Source organism: Enhydra lutris, unplaced genomic scaffold, assembly GCF_002288905.1.
Source record: "Enhydra lutris kenyoni isolate GAN:26980312 unplaced genomic scaffold, ASM228890v2 scaffoldscaffold15, whole genome shotgun sequence".
Taxonomy (NCBI): Eukaryota; Metazoa; Chordata; class Mammalia; order Carnivora; family Mustelidae; genus Enhydra; species Enhydra lutris.
The window spans coordinates 824829-850686 of record NW_019154099.1 but is presented as its reverse complement, the minus strand read 5'-3'; the positions used below and the strand labels follow the sequence as shown (position 1 = coordinate 850686).

Genomic DNA, 25858 nt, shown 5'->3' with positions numbered 1-25858 from the left:
TGGATGAGGGGTTCCTTGCTGGTACAACCAGGTCACAAGCCTAAGAAGGCTTGACGGGTGTGGCTGGCTCCCTCCCCAGGGCCTGCTCTGTTTCGGATCTGGGCTTTGCCGCCCCGGGCAGTGCTCCTGCCCCTGGCTTTCTGCAGGACCTCAGGCTCCAGGAATTTGGACCGAGTGGTAGAGACATCGCCGGCAGAGACGGCCACTGCCAGTTTCCTCCCTGCGCTGTCTTGTGATTCAAAGCAGACTCTGCTCCACTTTTTAAAAAGGGGAGCACATTAATGCTGGAGACACACAAGAACAGAATCAAGCAAGGAGACACCACAGTCTGAGGCAAGAGTCCGTGAGTAAGCAGCTCATCCGTGGTGAACCGTGGTGGGGACGTGGTCACAGGGAGCCCCGGGGCACTGGAGACTGATTACTGAGGGTCCTTGTGGGAGGTCACAGGAGCTGCAAGAACAATGGGACTTGGTCATTGCACAGATGACCCGGGGCTGGGACCTGCTCCCTCCAAACACACAGAAAGACCCCCCCCCCCACACACACACCATCCACCCCTCCAGTACGAAGCCATCCAGACCCCACATTTGTGTATGGCTGCAGAAAAGGTGCTTTTCCATCTTGCACCTTCATCTGAAGTAAACACCGTTGAGCCTGGCGGCGTTATTTGCCAACTCCTCATAGGACGTGACTTTGGGCTGGGCCTCTCTGACGGCCATCCTGTCTGACACCAAAGTTAGATAAGGGAGCAGAGACTCCTGTGGGCCGTATGTGAGGCAGAGTCATTGACTACACCTTGGCCTTTCTGTTCTTTGCATTAATTTCCAGCTAGAGCTCTCTCTTCCTTGGAGGGGTACCATTCTTTTGTAGGAGCAATACTGGTCTAAGTCTACTGTCTGTGACAGTGCTTTTTTTATGAGAATAGTTCACATCACAAGAATTCTGGTATTCTAGTTACAATTAGCTCATGTATCAATATTCTCAGGTGCATTTCTATCTTTAGTGTTTTGTATTCCACTCATGGGAGACCAGGGCTTGCATCACATGTCTTCTTTCTTTTATCTACATGTATATTGATTCAGCACTTCCATCCATCACCCAGTGCCCATCGCAAGTGCCCTCCTTAATCCCCATCACCTGTTTCTCTCATTCCCCCAACCACCTCCCCCCTGGTAACCGTCAGTTGTCTGTAAAAAAAAGCCTGTTTCTTGATTTGTCTTTCTCTCTCTTCTTTTCCCCTTTCTGTTTTGTTTCTGAAATTCCACATATGAGTGAACTTGTATGATATTTGTCTTTCTCTGACTGACTTATTTTGCTTAGCATAATACCCTCAAGCTCCATCCTCATCATTGCCAATGGCAAAAGCTCATTCTTTTTATTGCTGAATAATGTTCTATTGTATAAATACACCACCTCTTCCTTATCCATTCATCAATTGATGGACACTAGCCCCTGTATTTTCTTTTTTTTTTTTTTTAAAGAATATTTATCTATTTATTTGAGAGAGAGAGTGCACACGAGCAGGGAGACAGGCAGAGGGAGAGAGAGAATCAACTACCCACTGGAAAGAGAGGCTGCCCGACCAACCATGGGGTTTGATCTCAGGACCCTGGGATCATGATCTGAGCCGAAGGCAGACACTTAACCAACTGATCCACTCAGGTGCCCCAAGCCCATGTATTTTCTTAAATGATTCACCAAGTACCCTAAATCTCATTCTCTTTGTATTGGAAATACAGCTACCTTGTAAGACTGCTGCAATGATTAACTGAGAAAATACAAAGTCTTCTGTAATGTACTATATATTGTATTATTATTATTATTATTATTCATGACAGACATAGCACAGCTACAAGCTGGCTAAACACCAAGAAATATGAGTAGAAAGTACTTCTTACATTTCTTTTCCAACCCTATGGTTTACTTCTGACCAGACCAGAGCCTTGGCCAAGGTCATACATTTAGTAAGTGACAAAGCAGCCTAAAAGCCTTCCAGCTCACAGTGTGGCTTCATGGTACGTGTTTCTAATGCAGAGACAACAGGGTGCAGCAGAGCAGCAGGTGTGGGATGAGGCTGGGGACAGGGGAGGAGCAGTACCCCGGGAACACCTCCCTCGGCCATTGTCAGCCCTGAACACAGACCAGTTCTCTGCAGAAGGGAACTATCTGCCTCACCCTGCGTCTCCTCCCTCCCAGCTGCAGGCAGCCTCCCCGCCTCCATGGGGCCCGCTCTGGTTACGCTCCTCCTGCTTCACTCCTGCCTCCATGGAGGACAGGGCGACCTCCGAGAGGACCTGACCTTGCTGAAGACCGAGCTTGCGATTCGCCTCTACCAGGACGCAGCAGCCCCTAGAAATGGAACCAACGTTGTCATTTCTCCTGCCGGCGTGTCCCTCCCTCTGGAGATCCTGCAGTTTGGAGCTCAAGGGAACACTGGCCGACAGCTGGCACAGGTGCTGGGCTACACGGTCCATGGTAAGAGGGCTGCTCACGCTCCCGTTTACTCCGCTGCTCCCACTCCCCCTCCCGCTCAGGCTTCTTCAGGAGGTGGGGTATCTCTGAATCCAGCGGCTGGCACCAGATGACCAGCCTTCAAACTTTGGATCACGATCCCCTTGATGATCTTTGAGTTTCCCTCCTAACCTCAGGTTTCATGGCGATTTTTCAATTTCATTTCACTGGCCCTTCTGCAGAGCCTACCAGGTGCCAGGAAGTGTCCAAGCACCTTGTAATTTAATGTAGTTTAATTAATTGTCACAACAACATAATTGTCGTCATGGGTTCTGATGCTCAGAGAAGCCATATACAATTGCTAAGCCTTGAGAGAAATTATAAATCATCCCTATTTGAGAGTTGAGCAAACAGACACCGAGAGCTTCAGCCACGTGCCCAAGGTCAACATCTAGGAAGTAGCACACTTGAGACTCAAGCCCAAGTTGTCTGGTTCCAGAGCCCCTGCCCTTGACCCGGCTGCTTTCATAAACCTATGATTTCTAGCCAGTGCCACCGCTGCCAACATACCTCTGTGATTACATAGTTTGGAGCAGCTCTGTCGGCAGTGGCCCAAGGCTTGTGAACGCCTGGTCAACCACAGCTAGCCTACACTCAGCGCCTCTGGCTGCATGGCCGGCCCCAGGACCCAGCCAGCAGCCCCATGCTAAACACAGACACTCATGCACATAGCTTTGGCTTCCCCATCTTGCAATAAGGTAGCAATAAAAAAGGATGGGGGTTGCAACTGCATAAATTAACATGTTCCAGAGAGTATAAGAACTAATACCCACACAGCCTGGGTGAGAGTTTCCCTGGAGCTCGAATCTCAAGTTGGCAAGTGAAGATTAACCCTGAAGATGTCAGGCCACAAGGCACCAGCTGTACATCCCGTCCCCCTTCATCCATGCCCTGTCCCCTGCCAAAACCACTCTCATGATGCTGCCGGCCAGCTTCATTTTCTCAGCAAGAGTATCACAGAAATGTACGTCCCCACAGACCATTCTTCAGCCACATTAGATTCAGTACAAGGCAATCCACCAAGTCCCCCTGAGCGCCTATTGCGGGTGCTGTGCTAGGATCTCAGCATCCAGAAACACAAGGAAAACTCTGAACACAAGTGGCTCAGTCTCATAGGAAGGACGCACACAGAAACACCTCTCTATGCGGTGCAGTGAGTGTATTTATCTGAAGTAAGTTAGTACAGGGGAGGGAAGCATTTATCCCACTGGCAGGTCAGGAAGCCCCCCCCCCCCAGAAGACATGGGGTCTGAGCGGAGTTATGCAGAATAAATAGGCATGTGTAAGAGAGACAGGCATTTCAGCCTTAAAACAGAGCCTCATGGGGTGCCTGGGTGTCTCAGTGGGTTAAGCCTCTGCTTTCAGCTCAGGTCATGATCTCAGGGTCCTGGGATCGAGCCCCACATCGGGCTCTCTGACTGCCTCTCAGCCTACTTGTGATCTCTGTCTGTCAAATAAATAAATAAATAATCTGGGGAAAAAAAAAAAACAAAAACGAAAAAACAGAGCCTCACAAAAGTCAGGATTCAGGGACAGAGAGAAATGCAAGTGTAGGTCTCCTGCAGGGAAAGGGAACTGATTACAGTTCTTTCTCTGTCATCAGGTACAGTCAGGGTCCCTGGCTAATCAAACATGATGATTAACGGGGTTTCCATAGACCCCATTCGAGAATTATCAAATGTCAGGAACACTTAATGGTCAAACCCTGTGGACCATAAACGCACCCTTTTTCTTACTCATAAACTGCCTATTATCTTACAGATTCATGGTTAATTATGAACAGGGATGTGCCACTTCTAGGGTTGCAGTTAATCGAATACCCCTGTGCTTTGGTTTGTCCCAACCTAGCTCAGAGAACCATGTGCACTGTTTAAAATAACCTGTCAGCGCCCGGACCCAGGTTTCGTTTTAAAAGTCAAGGCAGACCCAAAAAATGTATAAAAAGCAGTATCAAGCACATTCCAGGGTCTTGGGGCATTGTTCCTGTTTAATCAAAAAGAAAGACCTCTCCACGTTTGCAGTGGGGCACGTCGGCATTGTCTTGTTCTCACTGCGTTTCCAGCCAATACGTGACCACCGGGAGCTTTGCTAGGAATCCCACCTGCTGGTCAGACAGCACAGCGTGAGACTCAGAATGGACACCAGCGGTATCCCTAAAGACCACCTTTGTTTCTGCCACACAAAACACACAATTTCCTGGTGTTCCAAGTTCGAGGGAGTTCTGGTGCTTTTCTAGGTAAATTGATAAAGGATACTTTACAGCTTTCTATTAAGCACAAGAATAATGCCCAGAACAGAAGCCTCAGAAATGAAGGTGGCCTGGCTCTTGGGAAAAAATTCTGTGTGATGATGGTATGAATTTCACTTTTCCAGTCATTATACTGTTTGATCCCCATAGAAACCGCATAGATTAATAATCCCCATTTTACAAATGAAACAGGGGTTAACTATTTGGCAAGCCTCAGCAGAGCCAGAATTCAACTCCCTGTGTCTCGGACCCCAAATCCTATGTTCTTGCCACGGATGCACGAAGACATAAGTACCTGGCCTTTTCTATTTTTAACCAGAGATATTCCCATTATTCTCTCAACCCAACCAAACCTTTTGACTCCACTCTCAACTTAGCCCTCTTGTAATTCTCTAGCAAGTAAAACATTAGCATCACTAAGTTTGTAGTTTGAGAATTTTATATTCATTAACCTTACAGAGTCAGGTCCCACCAGATTCCGTGTCACCTTCGGGAAGTTCAGTTCAGCAAGATGACTCAAAAGGAAGGCACTCTCCACCCTGGTCTCGCAAATGAGCTAAAAGGCTCATCCATAGCAAGAGAAATTTATGAGACTATACCATGTCTTCTTCTAGCATGTTCCTCCCACTCTGTGGCCATCTGAGAGCCCCTCTCTTCAATCGCACCACCCTCACTCCATTCTTGATCTAAGGCTGTGCCCAAAGCTTTCCTTCCTTCAGCCCTCTCCCCTCCCACATCCTTCTGTGAGATCTACCTAGCCTGCCCTCCAGCAAGAAGGATGCTCTCTGGAGGGGGAGGGAGAGGGATGAAGCCAGCAGTAACACAATCCTCTCTCAAAGGCTACCAGGGAGGAGCAGCTCCTCATGGCTCACATCTTCAGTCCTTCTGGCCCGGTCATGGCCAAGGGTGTGGGAAACTCACAGTAATACAGCCAACCAGGAATCTCTGTGTTGCAGAGCGCCATAGAGAAAGGGGCTCTCTGGAGCAGAGCAGAGGGTCCTGTCCCTCACCGATGGGCAGCGGGGTGGTGAAGGGCCCCCTCCCACCGCACAGTGACACTGAGCAAACTTTTCAGTTTGTCTGGGCCCAGCTCCTTCATCTAGAAATGGGGGTCACAATAGCAGTGAAGTCACAGGCTTGCTGAGAGGATTCAGTGGGATGGTGAACGTAGCCCCGAGTCTGTGAACACCGTCAGCAGTTCTCACACTGGAGACGTACATTCCAGAAGCATCTAGAAAAGCCCTTCTGGTGTGCAAACGGGCAGGCTCAGGTGGAGAAAAGCTTTCTCCAGCCAATTTACACTGCTCCTTTAACATTTCTGGATAAAAGAACAGCTGGTCCCAAACCCAGATTGGGTGAGAGGACAGAGAAGAGGTCACACTGCACTGTGGACCAGGGAAGTGTCTCACATTGTCTCACATTGTCCCTGCAGAACAACGTTTTACAGGGACATGGTTTTATAAATACACATGACCTCCTTCAGTGAGGAAAATTTGGCCAGAAGTATTTTTTCCATTCATTTCTTTCTTCATTAAAATAAGAAAAAAATAAGAACCCAGCGGGACTCCTGGGCTGCTCAGTTGGTTAAGTAACTGCCTTCAGCACAGGTCATGATCCTGGAGTCCCAGGATCAAGTCCCGCATCGGGCTTTCTGCTCAGCAGGGAGTCTGCTTCTCCCTCCGACCCTCCCCCTTCTCATGCTCTCTCTTTCTCTCTCTCATTCTCTGTCTCTCAAATAAATAAATAAAATATTTTTAAAAATAAAATAAGAGCCCTAGAGTTAGGCTGCAATTCACAAGATATATAAGCCAAGTCACAGTTGCGGATTCTAAGAAGTAGCTTTGCTCATGAAAGTTTTCTGGGTGAGATCTGTCCCCAGCTGTGATCTGTAGACCTGTGGCAGAGGCCCTGGCCAGGGTGTATTCTGGGTGCCTGTGCCCCTCCAGAGAACTTTCGCCGAGCAACTTGAGGAGTTTGCTGCCCTCCCCTGGCCTGGCCTCTGACACGTAGCAGGTGTTGGAGTGGAGGGACCCCAAGCCACGTCAGAGACTCCTTCCAACACGTGCCCTAGGGGAGCCAGGACAGGGCAGTGCAGGAGGAAGGGGCAAAGTGTGTGTCTCCCAGGGCCAGTTTGTGGATAGCCACAGGGCTGTGCCTAAGAAGAAGGGGAGGCAAATGGGACAAGGAAAGGGCTTTGTTCCAGAAGCAGTCTCAGGTGGGGACCTGACTGCCGGCAAAGCCCAACTTCCATGTGTCTGGGACAGCCCCGGATACTCAGCTGTGCCCTGACTCACCAGTGGGTGAGATGCCCTGCTCCAGCTCCGGAGTCTCTCCTAGGGGAGACTAAAAGCCACAGCCAGGGAATAATATCGCAAAAAAGAAATCTGCTATTGGTTATGGAGAGAAGGAAGCAATCTCCTATGTAAATCATAAATAAATAGAAGTCCAGCCACCATCCAAGTGGGGGGAAACTATCGACTCTCGCAAATGCTTATTATTTCCTAAATGTTCTTGCAGGTTCTTGCTGACATTAATAGCTCCAGCTGTCCGCTGGCTCTTAGGGAGATGGGGGATGGGAGGCGTTCTTACCTTTCCGCTGTGTTTCTTACATCGAAAACATCGTTCTAAAAGAGGCCACATCTAAACATCCCTCAGACTTATGACATGCAGTCGTGAGAATGGATGAAAGGCCCTGTACAAGGTACACGAACAATTCGACACCGTGGCCACCGTCTGTCGTTGTTATTTATGACACTCCCCATTAATCGACTGACTTCTTAAATATTTGAAGCCCCATCGCCCTGCACATCAGACCAGCAGCTTTCCCAGCCCTCTGTACTCTCATGAGGTCTGCTCAACATGTCTGTCTCAAAAAGTTAGGGAGGGAGAGTCTCCGGGGTGTTGGTAGTGATTTTCTATTTGACTTAATCCCGGTTTGATTTCTCACACATCTTGCATGGCTTCCCCCCCAGCTTTTCGTCTGCAGATCCAGGCCAATTCCTGGGCAATTTAGTCATGACTTATGCAAATAGACTGTAATTGGTAGATGAGCCTGTGAGACGAGAGTGGGGTTGCTGAGGCCCCGCTTCCGTGCACTGCATAAAGACAGATGGTGCAACTCCTTACCTACACTCACCGCTGTCCATTTATCCCAACACCTTTTTCCCAGACCGAAGGGTGAAAGAGGTCTTACGCACTGCTTACACCACGCTGCTCAACTCCGGCCAGGGCACCAGGATGGAGCTGGCCTGCACCCTTTTTGTGCAAGCCGGAACGCCACTCTCCCCCTGCTTTGTGGAGCAGATCTCCCGGTGGGCCAACAGCAGCGTGGAGCCAGCCCACCTCAGTGAACCCAGCGGCACCAGCATGCAGGCCAAGGGATGGGCCTCCAGGAAGATCGCAGGTAAAAGAAACCATTCATCTAGGTGAGGCTGATGTCGGAGGGCTATGAACACAGGTACCAGGCCTTGCCGGTCAGAAGCCACATGGATGGATACTCAGGTCGCCCTCGATTGCAACAGAAGTTTGTTCTCCTGGGAGACCCTCCCCTTAAATGACACGCTCTGTGAAGCGAGCAAGCTGACATTTGGCCTCCTTCTGCCCATCTTCCCACACGCACACGCAGAAGGGAGGTCTTCAGAGCCTCCTACCTCCAGGGGAGCCCTGAGGCTTTGCTGTATGCACCTGTTCCCCTAAGGTGAATTCTTGACCATCTCCGCCTCCCCAGCTCTGCTGTCATCTACAATTAATTTCTGTGACAGCAAAATAAAGTAGGAGCCAAAAAAGTTCTTGGAATTCAAGCGAAGAAAAAGTTACATGTAATAAGACATTGGGCCCCAATGTCTTTGATAAATGTTATCGAAGAAAAACACTTAGAAAAAACCTAACTGCCCAGAAGTTGGGGATAATTCCATGAATTATAGGACCTACATATCATGCAATTGGAATTAGTAAAGATGGTGAAAATTAGTACACTTACTGAGGATCCGTTTACTGATTTAATTCTTTTCTAAGTGCACTGTGTTCATTATCTCTGTTTATCCTCATAGCAATCCCAGGAGATAGGTGCTGTTCTTGCCCCTAGTTTACAGGTAGAAGAACTGAGGCACAGAGCCAGGATCCCAGCCCAGGCAGTCCGCCTCTAGCATTCCTGATAATTACAAGGGTTACACAGAAATAGGGAGAACATTCAAGATATATCAATTTATCAATAACTCCCCCTCTGTCAGTTTTCTTCAGTGCTTCCCAACATCTTTTCAGTGTACTTAAAAGTGTTTAATTCACTATGGTGTGGGGTGGGGGTGGGACAAGGCCACACAGCTGCGGTCAGGCCCCCCCGGTGATCGTCCTCCATGGAAGAGGGGTGGCCAGGGAAGAGCCTGGAGTCTGGGGCCGGGCTGCTTGTGTTCAAATCCAAGGTCGCTGTCTTGAGCAGCTGGGTGGTCTGTGGCTTGACCACTCACACATATATGACCTGGGACAACTTCTCCAGGCTTTGGGGCCCTCTCTGTAAAACTGGGAATAACAATTGAACTGATGGGAGGTGTCGGTGAGAGTTTGTTAAAGCATTTCAAACAGGGCACAATATCTGTTTTTATTAATAAAGGGCCGAGGCAACACCCATCACGGAGCTTGCTGTCTTCTCTCCAGTAATGCATGGAGTTTGAAGACTGTGCCCTGGATGTTACTGTCTAAGCAAAGACTCTGCCAGGGATGAGTCCCAGCAGAGGGGGGCGGGGGGGAGGGAGGGAAGGGGGGCGGGAAGAGGAGGGGGTAAACAATGCAACAGCCCAGCCACAACACCCAGTGCGCCTCCCAGGCCCACTGGACAGTACGTACCTAAGGCCCCTGGGAAATGCCCAGCCAGGACCAACGGGAGCCTCCCAACCTGCTTTGCAAAGGATGAAAGCATGGACTTCAGCCACAGCTAGTTACACCTCCTGTAATTCCCCAACTAACGATACTGACAAGCAGGCCCCAAACCCAAGCTCAGGGATGCACTGGAACCCTCCAGGACAGGTACGCCGATCTCAGCAACACCACCGTTCCCTCGCTTGCAGGTGACAACCCAGGTGGCCCAACGGGGGAGCACGGTGGAGGGGCAGGCCTGGCCCAGCTGGCACTAGTGAGCACCATGTCCTTCCAAAGCACTTGGCGGCAGAGATTCTCCTCTAGGGACACCCAGCTCCTGCCTTTCACCGGCGCCCAGGGCCTCGTCCTCCAGGTTCCCATGATGTACCAAATGGCCGAGGTCAACTATGGTGAGCTCCCTTCCCCACCAGCGGGGCCGTCTTCCATGAGAGGAACACGGGAGTAATATGGGCAGGGAGAGGAGGGCAGTGGGTGATCTAGAAGAAGCCGCAGTGTTTCTCTGCCTTCCCTCCGATGTGAGGTGTGTGCAGAGTGAGGAGAGCCCAGGGGGCCGGAAAACCCAGAGAGGACAGTGAGGAGAGTGGGTGCTGGGGGAGAAACCTAATTTAGCGGTCGACAATTCCCTCTGCACCTACTAAGAGGCGTTAGTGTAAAACCAAAAATGTTTGGACCAAACCACCCCTGCCTCAGCAGGCACCCCCATAAAATGAACAACTGCTTCACGGTTTGGTGCTGACATAGTGCAAAAGATTGAGAGTCCAGTCTAGAAAGCTCTCGAGAGCGCCCCACTGTGGACCTGACATCCGTCATCCCGCCCTGCCAGGGTTGTAACTCATCCCAGCCCACTGGGGTGCAGGTGCAGAGTCAGTGCCAGGAGACCCCGCCCTGCAGGCTGGCTCATGGTGTGGATGCCTCCGTGGAGTCCCAGCAAGGCAAGAGCAGAAGAGAAGGGACCCAGCTGCCTGTCCCCACACACCTCTCTCCCAGCCCTCATTTGCAGGCTCAGCCCTTCCAGCTCTGGGACTAATTCTGTTCCCATTCAGGGAAAAGCCAGTGAGACAGTGTTTTAGGAACTCTGGCATTTAGAAAACTTGCTGTCGTCCTGCTTTGATTCCATGCAGGACGCATTGTGAGTGCTCGTCACAATTCAATCATTTGTTTATTCATCCAGTAATTATTAACTGAGATCAAGTTAAGGTGAGAGTGGGAAGAACGTCAACCAGATAAGTAAATATGTATTTATGACTATTATAATTCTTGTTCCCAAAGTTTTCCCCATTGCTGCTGTGACCCATGCTGGTTGATCTGATTGTCTGCTGCATAAAATTTCCCAATTTTATGGGTTTAAAGCTTTTGTTGAAAGAACGATCTAGCACGAAGAGCCTGGGTCCCCACATGGCCACAAATGGCCAGGATTGGAATGGCTTCCCCTTTAAGATGGGGCACCTGGGTGGCTCAGTTGGTTAAGCATCTGCCTTCAACTCAGGTCATGATCCCAAGGTTCTGGGATCAACCCCCACATCAGGCTCCTGCTGGGGAGTGTTTCTCCCTCTCCCTTCTCCTGTTCATGCTCTCTCTCATTTGTTCTCTCCCTCAAATAAATGAAGTCTTTAAAAAAAAAAAAAAAAGAATTTAAAAAACAAACAAAAAAGACAGTAGATGGTTCTCCCATGTGCCATCATCCCCACCGTACCCAGACACTGCAGACCCTGTGACTCAAGACCTACAAGGGTATCTTAGAAATTCTAGGTCTTAAGATCAGAAAAGGTGATAGTCTTTGGCCTCAACGGCTTCTGGAGGGTGAGACAGACACCTATTAGTAAAATGTATTGTTTCCCGTTCTGTGAGATGGCCCTTCCCCAGCTCCTGGGACAGAACTAATCCCCCCCTCTACTGAACCCCTAGGTCAGTTCCAGGACCCTGCAGGCCATCAGGTGAGGGTGCTAGAGCTGCCTTACCTGGGAAGTACAGTGAGTCTGCTCCTGGTTCTGCCACGTGACAAAGACACCCCACTGAGCCTCATTGAGCCACACCTCACAGCCAGCATTCTCCACGTCTGGACCTCCAGCCTCAGGAGAGCCAGAATGGATGTGTTCCTGCCCAGGTGAGTGGCCGCCTCGTCCTTACAGTGTGCTCTGCATTAGAGAACCCAGGTGGTCTAACTCTGGAGTCTGTCCTTAACCACTGGGCGCACTTGTCTAATGTACCCCTAGAGGTTAGGAACAAGGAGGAGCAACCCTAGAGTTGGGGTCCAGGTCAGAGTTTCTGCTGACTAGCTCATAATGCGGATAGAACAGATTTAATTTCCTGGGGTCTTCTCAAGAGAAGATACTCTGCCTTCACTGGTCCAGAATGGAAGCCCCAGGCTTCATGCTACAACCAGTTCTCTGAGCAGGGAAAGAAGAACAGTATAGTTACCTTGGAGGAATGCCCCAAATCTTACCACATCCTAAGAGTATACAACTGTCATTTTTTTCCAAAACCAAAGACACAAGATAGTTTATGTCATTGAGCAAATGCCAATATAATTCTGATCAGAAGGCAAATTAAGGTGTAAAAAATTCAAGACTTGTAGCCTCTGTGCTGAAGGTTCTCCTTCTCTCTCAATAGAGTTGAGCCTTCCTTTAAGAAAACCCAATAGGTACAAATACAAATTGTTACAAATACAAAAGTTAAATGATGGTTCTAGATTTTGCTTTTCCAAAGTGAAATTTATTTGCAAAGCTCATTACTTGACAAAGAATTCCGTATTGAAATTCTTTAAATGATAAGCTTCTCTGGTACACTTGAAATCAAAGTGAACTTGTAATTACTTTGTAGACCAGCATCAAACAAGGACTGTTGTCCGAGGCCTTGGAATACGGATTCCTCATGCTCCTTCCTGCTGGCCACTTTGGCCTTCTCTGCTGTCCAGGCCCTCAGCACAACTGGGCCAGTGGTCTTGGCAGTGCTCCTTCGAGGAGTTAAAAATAAGCCCAGACTCTGAAATAAAAACACACAAAGAGAGATCCAGTAAGTTAAGGCCAAGGTCTAAAGTGGGATATGGCATAACCAGGGCAGAAGGTGAACATAAATCTAAGAGAAAGCCTGTGTCTCTCCAAACCAAATATCTGGACCCCAAATGAAAGCAGAAAGACAGGATGCCAGCAGATCTCTAGCAGGGAACAGAAGCAACCCTAGTCTTTCTGTTCTGTTTGAGAGAAGCTCGGAGAAGGAAGAGGCGCTTTTGATGTGAAAAGTAGACAGAGAGTGCAACCCGGTGCAGGAATCTGTCAGTCTCTTCAGAATGAGGGGACAGATGGCTGTCCTCATCCTGGAGTGGCTGCTGTGAGGAAGAAGCCCCAGCAAGATGCCCAGCTCCTTCAAGATGTCTCCACTGTCTGATTCCACCTTCAGAATGATCTGAAACACCCCAAAGACAGGGACAGGATGGGGCTGCAGAGATCATAACAACACACAGTATGAATTAACACTTGACCTTGTCCTGATATATTTCTTTTTTATCTCCCTTAGACTATGGAGTCTGCCATCCAGAAGGTTTTAGGAAAATGAGGCTGTTTCACAAGCAAAATTCACCAAGTAAAAGAAACAGCTTCAAACCCTTGAAGGAATACATAGAGAAAGAATTAAAAAGAGGTTTTAGGTCTAAATTTGGGTACAAAACATTGGACCATGGTAGACACAAGTCATGTTTTGGACAAGAACTTACCTCTAGTTCTGTAGATCATTGATTCATCATTTAACATGATCTGCTTTATAGCCAGCCTGCATTTTTCATGTAGCAAGAGCAAAAACTTCTGCACCCTGTGGGTAGCAATGCAAAAATCGTGAGGCGTTGAGGTGTGCCTTGGGGTTAAACATCCCCAAACAGTGTATTAGTAGATTCTGGATGAATGATGATGTCTAGCTTCCAAAGTAATATTTTATTTATGAAGAAATAAAATAAAATGTATAGGGACAATTAGTCTTCATTAGGGATATTAGTTAACCAAAAGAATAATCAAGAAAGCCAACAAGTGCTAACAAAGGTCATTTATATCCATAATAATGTAATACCCCACAAAAAAGACTAATAATGTCAAATATATATTTGTTTAATGAGTAAGACATTTGGTTATTAGATCGATATAGTAGGAAGCTAAACATGAGCATTTCTTTTCTGACAACAGAAGTCACATAGTGTTTTTTTATTGAATATAATTAACATACGGTGCTACAGTTTCAGGTGTACAGTGTAATGAATCACAAATTCTATACATTATTCAGTGTTCATCATGATAAATGTACTTTTTTTTTTAAAGATTTTATTTATTTATTTGACATAGAGAGAGAGAGATCACAAGTAGGCAGAGAGGCAGGCAGAGAGAGGAGGAAGCAGGCTCACTGCTGAGCAGAGAGCCCGATGCGGGGCTCAATCCCAGGACCCTGAGATCATGACCTGAGCTGAAGGCAGAGGCTTAACCCACTGAGCCAACCAGGCGCCCTGATAAATGTACTTTTAATCCCCATCACCTATTTCACCCACCCTCCACCCACCTCCCCTCTGGCAACCACTAGTTTTTTCTCTGTATTTAAGAGTCTGGGGTTTTTTGTATGTGTCTCTTTTTCTCTTTGTTTCTTGTAAGTATTTTAAAAATCCACCAGATCTTATATATTCGGAAGTTTTGGCCTTCCTTTCAAAGGGCTGCTAATCATCGTCATGTGTGGATTATGCTTTTCTATGGGAGTTTTCTTTTTTTTTTCTTTTAAGGTTTATTTATTTATTTATTTGACAGAGAGAGAGAGAGAGAGATCATAAGCAGGCAGAGAGGCAGGCAGAGGGGGAAAGGGAGAAGCAGGCTCCCCGCTGAGAAGAGAGCCAGATGCGGGGCTCGATCCTAGGACCCTGAGATCATGACCTGAGCTGAAGGCAGAGGCTTAACCCACTGAGCCACGCAGGCGCCCTCTTTCTTTTTTAACAAATTAAGATATAATTCACCTAACCATAAAATTCATTCTTTTAAAGCACACAATTCAGAGGTTTTTAGTATATTGGCAAAGTTGTGCAACCATCAGCACTATTCAATTTCAGAACATTTTCATCACCTCTAAAGGAAACTCTGTGCCCATTAGTAGTCCCTCCACATTCCTTCTCCTCACTAGTGTCCTAGGCAACCACTAATCTACTTCCATTCTCAATGGACTTGTCTGTACCATACATTTCATATAAATGAAATTGTACAACATGTAGCCTTCTACATCTGGCTGCTTTCACTGAGCATAACGTTTTCAAGGTTCATCCTTGTCGCAGTGGTACATCAGTACTTCATTCTTTTTTTTTGATGGAATAATTTCCTACTGTATGGATATTCTACATTTTGCTTTATCCATTCATTGGATAAAATGTAAGTGCCAGGAAACTTTTTGGCATGTTTTTACATTTTGGCTTCTGAAATACATTGATGTGCACATTTTTGTGTAGGTATAGGTTTCTTGGTTATATACCTAGGAATGGAAATACTGAGTCTTGTGTTAACTCTACATTTTACACCTTGAGGACCTACCAGTTTTCCAAGGGGTTATACCACTTTACATTCCCACCAGCAATCTATGAGGTTCCAGTTTCTCCATACTCTTGTCAACACTTGTTATCATCCATCTTTTTTGATAAGTCCCTCTTCATGTGGGATGTGTGGTGGTACAGAGGTTTCAGTTTGGTTTGATGAAAGTTTCCAGAGTGGATAGTGGTGGTTGGATAGCAATGTGAATATACTTCATGCTACTGAATAATGTCCTTAAAATGGTAAAATTCTATGTGGTGTATATTTTACTACTTTTTTTTTTTTTTAAGTCCCTCTGAATGGAGGGAAGGATTAAAAAGTAGGGATGTTATAGTGTTTACATTCAGAAACTACATAGTTAATCTTAGTTACATTAGTTACATTGGTAGGATTCACCAACCCCCTTGCCCTCCAGCAGTGCCCTTCTCTGTGTTTTGGCTTCTCCCTCAGGTTGGAGGCAAGATGGCTGCAACCTGTCTAACCTCACAACAGTAACAACAGCTTTGGAGAAGAAAACCCCCATTTTTTCTTGTAGCCATCCTAGTTGGTGTGAGGTGGTTTCCATGGTGACTTTCATTTGCATTTCCCTAATAATTGATGATGTCAAGCATATTTTCATGTGCTTTCTGGCCATTTCACATCTTTTTTGAAGAAATAGCTATTTGAATTTCCTCTCCACTTCTAAATTGGTTGTCTTTACTGCTGACTTGTGATAGTGCTTTATATATTCTGGATGCTAGTCCCTTATTAGATTTATAATTTGCAAATATTCACTCCCATTTTGTGGGTTGTCTTTTCACTTTCTTGATGGTGTCATTTGAAGCAGAAGAGTTTTTCATTTTAATGAGGTTCAGTTAATTTATTTTTTCTTTTATTTTTTGTGCTTCTTTGATGTCATTTCTAAGAAACCATTGCCTAACCCAGGTTACAAAGTCCTATATCTATGTTGTTCTAGGAATTTTTAGTTTTAGCTCTTGTATTTTAAATTAATTTTTGTATGTATTATGAGGTAGAGGTCCAATTTCATTCTTTGCATGTGGTTATCCAGTTGTCCCAGCACTATTAATTGAGAAGACTATTCTCTCTCCCATTGAATTTTCTGGGTACCTTTGTTTAAATTAGTTGACGGTAAGTTAATGTGTTTATTTCAATGGATTTAGTTTCAGTTCTATTCTAAAGGCACAAATGTCTATACTTTAGCCAGTATGACACCATCTTGATTACTATAATGTTTAGAATTCAGGAAGTGTTAGCCCTTCGACTTAGTTCTTCTTTTTTCAAGATTGTTTTGGCTAGTCTGAGTCCCATACATTTTCATATGAATTTTAGGATCAGCTCATCAGTTTCTGCAAAAAAGGCAGCTGAGATTTTGATGACGATTGTGTTTAATGTGTATATCAATTTGGGAATACTGCTAACAATATTAACTATTCCAATCTGTGAACATAGGACTCTTTTCATTTTATTTATGTGTTCCTTAGGTTCCTTCGATTATGTTTTTTTAGTTTTCAGTTTACAAGTTTTGTATTTCTTTTGTTAAAATTATTTCTAAGTATTTTATTCCTTTTGATGCTATTATAAATGGAATTTTATTTGCAGATTATTCATTGATAGTATAAAAAAAGGTTGACTTTTGTACCCTGGTCTCATATCCTGCCACCCTGATTAACTCATTTATTCTAAGAATTTTTTCACTCTGTGTATGTATTCCTTAAGATTATATATATACAAGATCAAGTCATTTGTGAGTAGAGATAGGTGTACTTCTTTCTTTCTAATCTGGATGCATTTTATTTCTTTTTCTTGCATAATTGCCCTCCATGCCCTTCAGGACAATATTAAATAGAAATAGTGGACGTCTTTCTCTTATATCTGATCTTAGGCAGAAAGCATTCAGTCTTCACCATTAAGTATGATGTTAGCTGTAGGTTTTCTGTAGAGGCCCTTTTGCAGACTGAAAAATTTCCCTTCTGTCCCAAGTTTATTGAGTAATTTTTGTTTTCATGAAAGGGTATTGGATTTTTTTTTCCACATGCTTTTCTACATTTATCGAGATGATCATGTGGCCTTTGTCCTTTATTCTGTTAATCTGGTGTTTTACACTGATTTTCATATGTTGAACACACCTTGCATTCCTGGGATAAATCCCACGTGGTCATGGTGGGATTTATATTTTGCTGGATTCAATTCACTAATATTTGGTTGAGGATTTTGTGTCTATATTCATAAGGGATATTAGTCTGTAGTTTTCTTTTCATGTGATATCATTGTCTGGATTTGGTAAAGGGCAATTTTTTTTACTCAAGATATTTTTGTAGCATTTCTTCTGGGCTGGCCTTCATAGCCATACAAGAAAAAAAAATCACTCTCACCTGTTATGGTCATACCTCACTTTTACTATTATCTTTAGTTACTAAAAAATATTACCCAGTTTTATCACCTACCATAATCACTGTATTTGGCTTCAAACTTCCCTGAGTTTTTCTCAATATCCCTGAGAAACACTAAAACCACAGTGAGAACAATAAAGTGCATGAGCTATGTTGGGCATTGTTGAGCACTTTACAAGAATTATTTCACTTAATCTTCACAAATCTAATAACTAAACACTATTATTATGCTCATTTCACAAATAAGGAATTGGAGGCAAAGAGAAGTAAAGTAACTTGCCCCAGTTCCCTTAGCCAGTAAGAGGCTGTGCCAAGATTCAAACCCTGGCATTGGACTACCAAATTCATGCTCTTAACCAATATGTTTCAGCATTGAGATTTTTCAAAATGGATGTGTTTTAAGTATTTAAGAAAATTTCAGAAGAGGTGATCAAAATTTTTTGAGAATGTCAGCATAGTTGGAGGAAACATGTGTACCTTTTTGGAAAACTATTCTAAAGATCCAAAACATGTATTTATGAGAAAATATGATACTTCTGTTTAAAATTTTGGTCACCTTGTCTTGTATGGCAATGAAGATCTTTGATATTAAATGGTCTTGTCCAGTATTTTTACTTTCTTACAAGTTCTGCATAGTTTATAGAAAAAGTTCATCTAAATTCTATTTCAATGTTTTTTTATTTTCAAAGAAAAATAACATGAGCAATCCTTTAAAAGGATCCTTCAACAGTAAAATTTTAAATGCTTTGCCCTTGGAGAAATATTACAAAGTTGGTGTGTTGATTCTTCCTGCTCTCAAGACTTATTAGGAAAACCAAAATTTTTACTTGCATTTTTTCCCTCCTGTGCATCAAAGACACACAATGAACACAGCAAACACAAAAATATGGCTTATCAAATATGAACATATTCAATGACACACTCTATTAATTGTTAATCAACAGCTTCTTTTCTGCACCTACTATGTGAGATGTCTCACGACATGGGAGGTAGCAAAGGGTAGACGCCAAGAGCACAGGCTCTGCATGCAGACAGCCTTGCTTTGAGTTGAGTTCCACCACATATTCATTACATCATCTTGGGCAAGTGTCTTAATCTCTTTAGGCTTCAGTTTTCTCATCTGTAAAATGAGGATAATAATAACAGAGTTATGTGAAGATGAAATTAGATAATCTACATAAAACACTTGTCATAGTATCTAGCACATTGTAAGCACTCATTAATTAGTTACTATTAGGAAATAAAGAATTGACTGGGATATCCTCTCTTCTCAAGTAGTTCATAATATCATGAATAACAGTAATAGGAAGGAGAATAGTCCATACACCAAAAGAGCAGAACAAACAAAGTGTTAATGGGGACTTAGCAACCAAAAGCCACAAAACAGCTGGAGAAGAGAGGAGGGGATAACAACTGAATGGAACTTAGAGGAAATGGAGGTAACTCAAAGGCCATCAAAGGAGATGGGGTGGAAAGAACAGCAAAAGCAAAGGTATAGAGGTGGAAGAGAGCCCTGTGTGGTCAGAGTAGTCAGTGGGTAGGGTTTATGAGAAGGAACAGTGAAAAATAAAGCTGAAAATGAGGCTGGAGATCCCTGACTTCCAAGTTAGGGAGTTTGGCAGTCATGTGGTGTGTATGAAAATATTTTGAATGAGATTTTTAAATGAAAGTTGATGGTTTGTTTTTGTTTTTTAGATTCAGGATCCAAAATCATTTCAATTTAAAAAGCATTTTAAATTCTTGGGGAGTCACCAATCTTTTTGATCCACTCAAAGCTAACTTGAAAGGAATTTCAGGTAACATTTCTTCTTTCAAAATTTTTGGCATTGTGCTTGGGGGCAGCTTTGTCATACCTTGATTAAGGGATTTTCATCTACCAAGGCTTCAATGGTACAGTCAGAGTTAACATTATTTAAAACATTATTAAAAGAAAGAAAGCTTTGCTTTATATAAATTCTTATATAAACATATAAGACATATAAGCATATTCTATTGCTCCGGATAACAGCCAAATTTGGGTTGGACTTTGTGGGAGAGGAGTGTTTCTTGAGACCTCTAAGCCCTGTTTTTGGAGACCACCTTCAGAGTGAGGTCAATGGCCATAGAACACAATACAACTCACCCTCCCTCTGCCTATCATGACTGGGAGCATGCCAGAGACAGCGGTGCAGTAACAGAACTCTTCATTCTGCCCTCCCACTGTCATGCTAGCCTCACGGTTGCCCTTTGTTTCTACCTCTTCCCTCTCCTGCCCTCCTTGTGCCATTTCTGTCCTCTTCTCATAAACTAACCTTGAAACTCTCTCATCCATCCAACTTCCTTTCTTAAAATTACTCATGTCCCTGTAATCTAGCCCTAAAGTTGTTCTCCTTTCCCAAGTCCCTATTAAATTTCTTTGCTCCTAGTAGATGCGCTGCTACTAATCAATAGGAGCTGTATTTGCTTATGATCTGACAGGGAACTTACACCAAATATTAAAAAAGAATGGAATGCCAAAACTTTATGTTCCAGAATCTTCTCAGAAGCCATTAGTTAAACTATTGCTAACTCCAAAGGCTCAGGTTTGCTTCTGTTCTGGATAGTAATAAATTATTTTTATGAAGATGATGCTGTAGCAAGTATTTTCATTGGCCTTAATACTTTCTTTGCCTGATGAGCTTCAGAATCTCCATTTTAAATGCTAGAACCTCATCACACAGAGTTTTCTAAAGCTTGCTCAAATTCTTATTAAGCGATCACACATATAAATACACACAAACACACACAAACACACAGAGGAATTTGGTCCATAAAAGCAGTCTTGGCTTATGTGTTAAATGTAACTAGACAAGCTAAATGGCAGTTACTTGTCAAATAAAGCATAGGAGGAAGGATCTATTCTAGAATTTTTAAAACCCACCAGCACTGTACTCATTACCTAAACATGCAAAGAGATAAGCAAAGCAATAGTCAAGTTTGGGCATAGTGCCCCCAACAATGCTTGATGCACAATGGATAGCCAATAAATATTGTTGACTTGGTTGAATGACACAACCAGGAATTTTCCCTGGTGACACAGGCATAATCTGACACTGTAGGGAAAAGAGAAAGCCTAGAGTGAAAGAATCAGAGGTCAAGGAAAGGGGAAGGGATAATGAACTTGAGTGTACTCTATATTTAATAATGTGCAAAATCCAATCACAGTGTCTTTTTCTGACTCCAGAACTAGCGAGGGCATTCCTTTTGTTGATGATGATACCATTCTTCCTTTGATCATTCTAGTTCAAAACTTTGGGACCATTCTTAACCTTTTCTTCCACACCAATACATTCAATTGATCACTGTGACTCACTGATTGTTTCTTCATAGTTCTTAATCTCTCTGCCTTTATGTCCTAGAAGTACATCTCAAAGTACCATTAATCCTATGTCCTCAAATAGGACTGTGCTTAACCCACCCACATCATCATGCAGCTCCCCTACTGATAAAGACTTCCAAGGCCCATAAGCTCTCTTGACAAGATACAACAAGCAACCTAGTTTAGAAAGAACAATTTTTCATGCCTTTTTTTATGATGCAGTTAAAGTCTATGTAGATTTGTTCAAACCAGCAGAAATACAGGCCCATGGATCTAACTTGTTAAATAATTACCGAGCAGTTAAGCCATGTGCCAAATGTGAAGCTTAAATTAATGTCTCTTACTGATAAAACACATCAGCCTTATCTTCTCCCATAAAGTTTTGTTCTTCTAACATGGGCTCACCAAACAATGATCCAATCCCTGTTTTTATAAATAAAGTTTTAATGAAACAGCCACTCCCATTTATTTACAGACCATCTGTGGTTGCTTTCCTGCTACAATGGCAGAATTAGGCAGTTGCAAGAGACTGCATATGATCTGAAATTGCTAAAATATTTAATATCTTGGCCTTTACAGATAAAGTTTGCTGACTACAGTATTGCTTTCCAATACCCTTCTTTAAACATAATCAAGAGACTAATCACTTCATTGCCTAAGTGAGCTAATTGACTTAGTTATAGAGACATGGTGACTGAATCTTTCTAACAAATAGTTTCATCATTCCTAAAATGAGGTGGCTACCACCCACTTCACATCCTACTTATGGAAATAAAATTCTTTAACATATAGCAAAGCATCAGCAGAGAGCTTGCCAGAAAATAAGTCATCAGAAAATGCTGGTCTCCCTTCTTATAATTAATGAGGTTATGAAGCAGTTTTGTGCTATTTGTAGAAGCTCAAACCACAGGGAATATTTGGCCTTTTCTTTCTATTTGGTTCCAGTGCCCAGAATCATTTTACTTAAGTTCTCCTTCCCCATTTAAGTTCTCCTTCCCATTTAAAAGTGACTTGTCTCTTCCTTCATGGCATCAAATCCTTTCCTGTTGCCTAAAAAAAAACTTGTTCAGTATCATCTCAAGGCCCAGCTGAGCCCAGGTTATAATTTTTCTCCTTAGACGTCCTTGACACTACATGTTATAAAGCTTTTAAGAGTAATTCCAGTTTCACTTACACAAAAGGTACCAGCTGGATATATACTTCTTAAGCAATCAAAAGGATCAGCAGGCTTTGATACAAACCCATGCTTCCTAATCCAAGAAATACTACTTTTGCATAAAGTTAAAACTTCAAAGAAACATCTTTTTCTTGACTTTTATAAGTGAATAATTAGTTTCCAATGTCTGCTCAGTGAGAACTACAAGCTCCATGTTACTACAACTTAAATGAGAAAACCACTCATAGTTGTTTGGATACATACTGAAGTTAACTTATAGCGCACCAGATGACTGATCAGAACTGCAATAGGGCATCAAGATGGTGAGATAGATCATTTCCAACTTCAGTCCCCCTCCTAAGAAGACCAACTAGCCACTGTCCATAGACAAGTCACCACTGTGGAAATCCCAGCACCCAGATGTGAAGCTGAAGCACCTCTCTGAACCACAGAGACTGAGAAGACCACATTATAATGGTAAAAGGAGCAGCTACACTTGGTCTGTATCACTCCTCCTCCAGGCGGGCACAGCACTCACCAAGAGTGCCCTCTCAGGCCTACTATAATTTCTCCAGTGAGAAAAGAAAACCAAGGTGGATATCCAACTCTTCCAGTGTTGCAGGAAACTTTCTGGAAAATCCATTCAAGTCTTGCCTCCTGGGGAAGACTCAGGAATCAGATAGAGAAGGAGAATGTGGGAGGCAAGGCTTACAATAGTCAACATTCAGACCTTGGCGGACCATATTCCTGCCTGTAGCAGTACCCAAGCAAAGACTCCAGCCATCAGGAATATCCATCTGCGAGGCCAGGCTGGTAGCCCCAACTGGCCAGAAAGCATGGTTGGCAATTCTGCCTGATTTGGATCCCTAGTTAATGGACCATACTACCACTCTACCTTGCAGGAAAGCAAATTCACAGCCCTACTCAACTGCTAGGCACAGTCTCAAGTCCTATCCATCAAGGAAGCCTGACAAGAGAACCAGCTAGTTGAAGCCCATCCTACAGCTCTGCTTGGGCAGAGAGCCTGGCCAGCAGCCCTTCCCAACTGTTGAGCATATCCCCTACCTCCACATAACCAGGGAGTCTGAAGAATGACCTTGGGGAGCCTTGTAGCCCAACCCACAGTGCTACTAAGTCACAGAGCTCAGCTTGTAGCCCCACCCAACTTCAGGGCACAGCTGGCAGCCCCACCTGAACATGGAGCCCAACCAGCAGCACCATCCAGTTGGGAAGCACAGCATAAGACCACCTGACCAGGAAAGATTGTAGAGTCCCTCTCATAGTTACCCAATTACGGTGTCCAACCAGTGGCACCACCCTGTCAGGGAACACAGCTACAACTTCATTGACCAAGAGCTGATTGTAAACTTAGGGACTCAACCTGACTGTGAAAGGATTGAGCCACTAACTCTGACATAGCCAGAAATGCCACCTGAACAGCAAGCCCACCCAGCAGCACTGCTTGAATACAAACCCAACCAGCAGTCCCACCCAGCCACAGAACTCAGGCAGCAGCAGCCCCCTGCAAACTCAAAGCATATGGAGAGGTTTTGCCCACACAGAGATGATGACAGTAAGCCCCAACCTGCCCACAAATTCTGCCAGCTGATTGGTCAATATCTTTCCTTACCAAAGCAAACCTGTAAAGCCTGGAAAAGGAGACCCCCTTACTGAAATGCACAGATACCAATACAAAGAAGCAAGGACCATGAAAAATGAGAAAAATATACCATTCAAAGAAATTAATAAAGCTCTAATAGCTACCCTAAAAATGTGGAGATGTTTGAACTGTCTGACAAAGAATTCAGAACAATCCTCTTGAAGAAATTCAGCAGACTACAAGAACACAGAGACAACTAACAATATTAGGAAAACAATGCACAAAATAAAAAGTTCAAGAAAGAAATAGAAACCGTCAAACAAAACACAACCAAGAAACCCAAACAAACAGAGATCCTAAAGCTAAAGAATAAAATGACTGCACTGAAGAATTCAATAGAGAGCTTCAACAAGACTCAGCCAAACAGAGTAAACCATCAACCAGAAGATAAATAATTTGAAATTATCTAGTCAGAGGAACAAAAAGAAAAAAAGAATGAAAGGGTGAAGAAAGCCCACGGAAATTGGGGACTTCACAAAAGAAAAAATATACTCGTTATGGGAATCCCAAAAGATGAAAGGAAAAAAAAGGGAAAGTCTACTTAAAGCAATAATGGCCAAAAACATCCCAAAAATGGGGAGAGAAATGGGCTTGCAGATTCACGAGGCCCAATGAATCCTAATAGGTTGAACCCAAAAAGGGCTACACCAAGACACATTACAGTTAAATTGTCAGAAGTCAAAGACAAAGAATTTTAAAAGCAGCAAGAAAGAAGAAACAAGCTACCTAACAAGGGAACCCACATAAGATGATCAATGGATTTCTCAACAGAAACTGCAGGCCAGGATAGAGTGGAAGGACATATACAAAATTTTGAAAGAAAAAAATTGTCAATCAGGAATACTATACCTGACAAAGTTGTTCCTCAAGTGAAGCAGAGATAAATCTTTTCCAAACCAAAAAAAAGCTAAGGAAATTTATCACCACTAAACCTGCCTTACAAGATATGCTAAAGGACATTTTTAAAGCTGAAATAAGGATGCTAATTAACACTATAAAAATGTATGAAAATGTAAAAATCACTAATAATGGTAAGTATATGGTCAAAATTAGATTCTCTAATATTGTAATAGTGGTACATAATTACAACTAATCAACGAATTCAGTAAAGTTGTAGGATAAAAAATGAAATACAAATATGCATTGTGTTTCTTTACACTAACAACAAACTACCTGAAAAAGAAATAAAGAAAACAATTCCACTTACAGTTGCATCAGAAATTCCAAAATTCCAATGGCATTTTCCACAGAAATAGAAAAAAAAATTCTAAAATTAGTGTGGAACCACAAAAGATCCCAAATAGCCAAAGCAATCCTGAGAAAGAACAAAGCTGGAGGCGTCACACTTCCTGAGCTCAAACTCTATTATAAACCTATAGTAATCAAAACAGTATGGTACTGGCATAAAAAGAGACATGTAGACAAATGGGGTAGAATCAAGACCCCAGAACAAAATCCGTGCATATAGTCAACTAATATTCAACAAAGAAGCCAATAATACTCCATAGGGAAAAGATAGTCTTTTCAATGAATGGTGCTGGGAAAATTGGATATTCACATGCAAAAGAATGAAACTGGACCTATATCTTACAACACTCACAAAAATTAACTCAAAATGGATTAAAGACTTAAAATATCTGAAGCCATAAACTCTTAGAAAAAAGCATAGGGGAAAAACTCCTTGAAATTGGTCTTGGCAATGATTTTTTGGATCTGACACCAAAAGAATTAGCAACAAAAGTAAAAAGAAACAAGTGGGACTACATCAAACTAAACATGTATTCATATCAAAAGAAATAACAAAATGGAAAGGAAACCTGCAGAATGGGAGAAAATTTTTGTAAAACCACATACCTAAGGGATTAATATCCAAAATATATAAGGAACTCATACAACCTAATTGCAAATAATAATAACAATCTGATTTTTAAATGGAAAAAGGATCTGAATAAACATTTTTCCAAATAAGATATTCAAATAACTAACAGGTACATGAAAATGTGCTGATTATCACTAATCATCAGGGAAATGCAAATCAAAACCACAGTGAGCTATTACCTCATACCTCTTAGAACGGCTATTATCAAAAAGACAAGAGAGAACAAATGCTGGCAAGGATGTGGAGAAAAGAACTTTGTACACTG

The 25858-nt window shown here is 43.3% G+C and overlaps 1 protein-coding gene across 2 annotated transcripts in view; it reads left to right on the top strand.

Moving 5' to 3' along the window:
- Positions 1-252: 252 nt before the first annotated feature.
- The window catches only part of LOC111147013 (serpin family E member 3), a 30624-nt gene continuing 5018 nt past the window's right edge, over positions 253-25858 (top strand). Inside the window, exons 1-6 of one of the 2 annotated variants that reach the window (XM_022502857.1) lie at positions 253-347; positions 2197-2475; positions 7929-8162; positions 9820-10020; positions 11537-11735; positions 19257-19357. In XM_022502857.1, the coding sequence (XP_022358565.1) occupies positions 2220-2475; positions 7929-8162; positions 9820-10020; positions 11537-11735; positions 19257-19357 (991 nt within the window). In that variant the 5' untranslated portion in view covers positions 253-347; positions 2197-2219. Of the gene's footprint in view, positions 348-2196; positions 2476-7928; positions 8163-9819; positions 10021-11536; positions 11736-19256; positions 19358-25858 lie in introns of those variants that run through there. The other variant, XM_022502856.1, reaches the window with a different exon arrangement.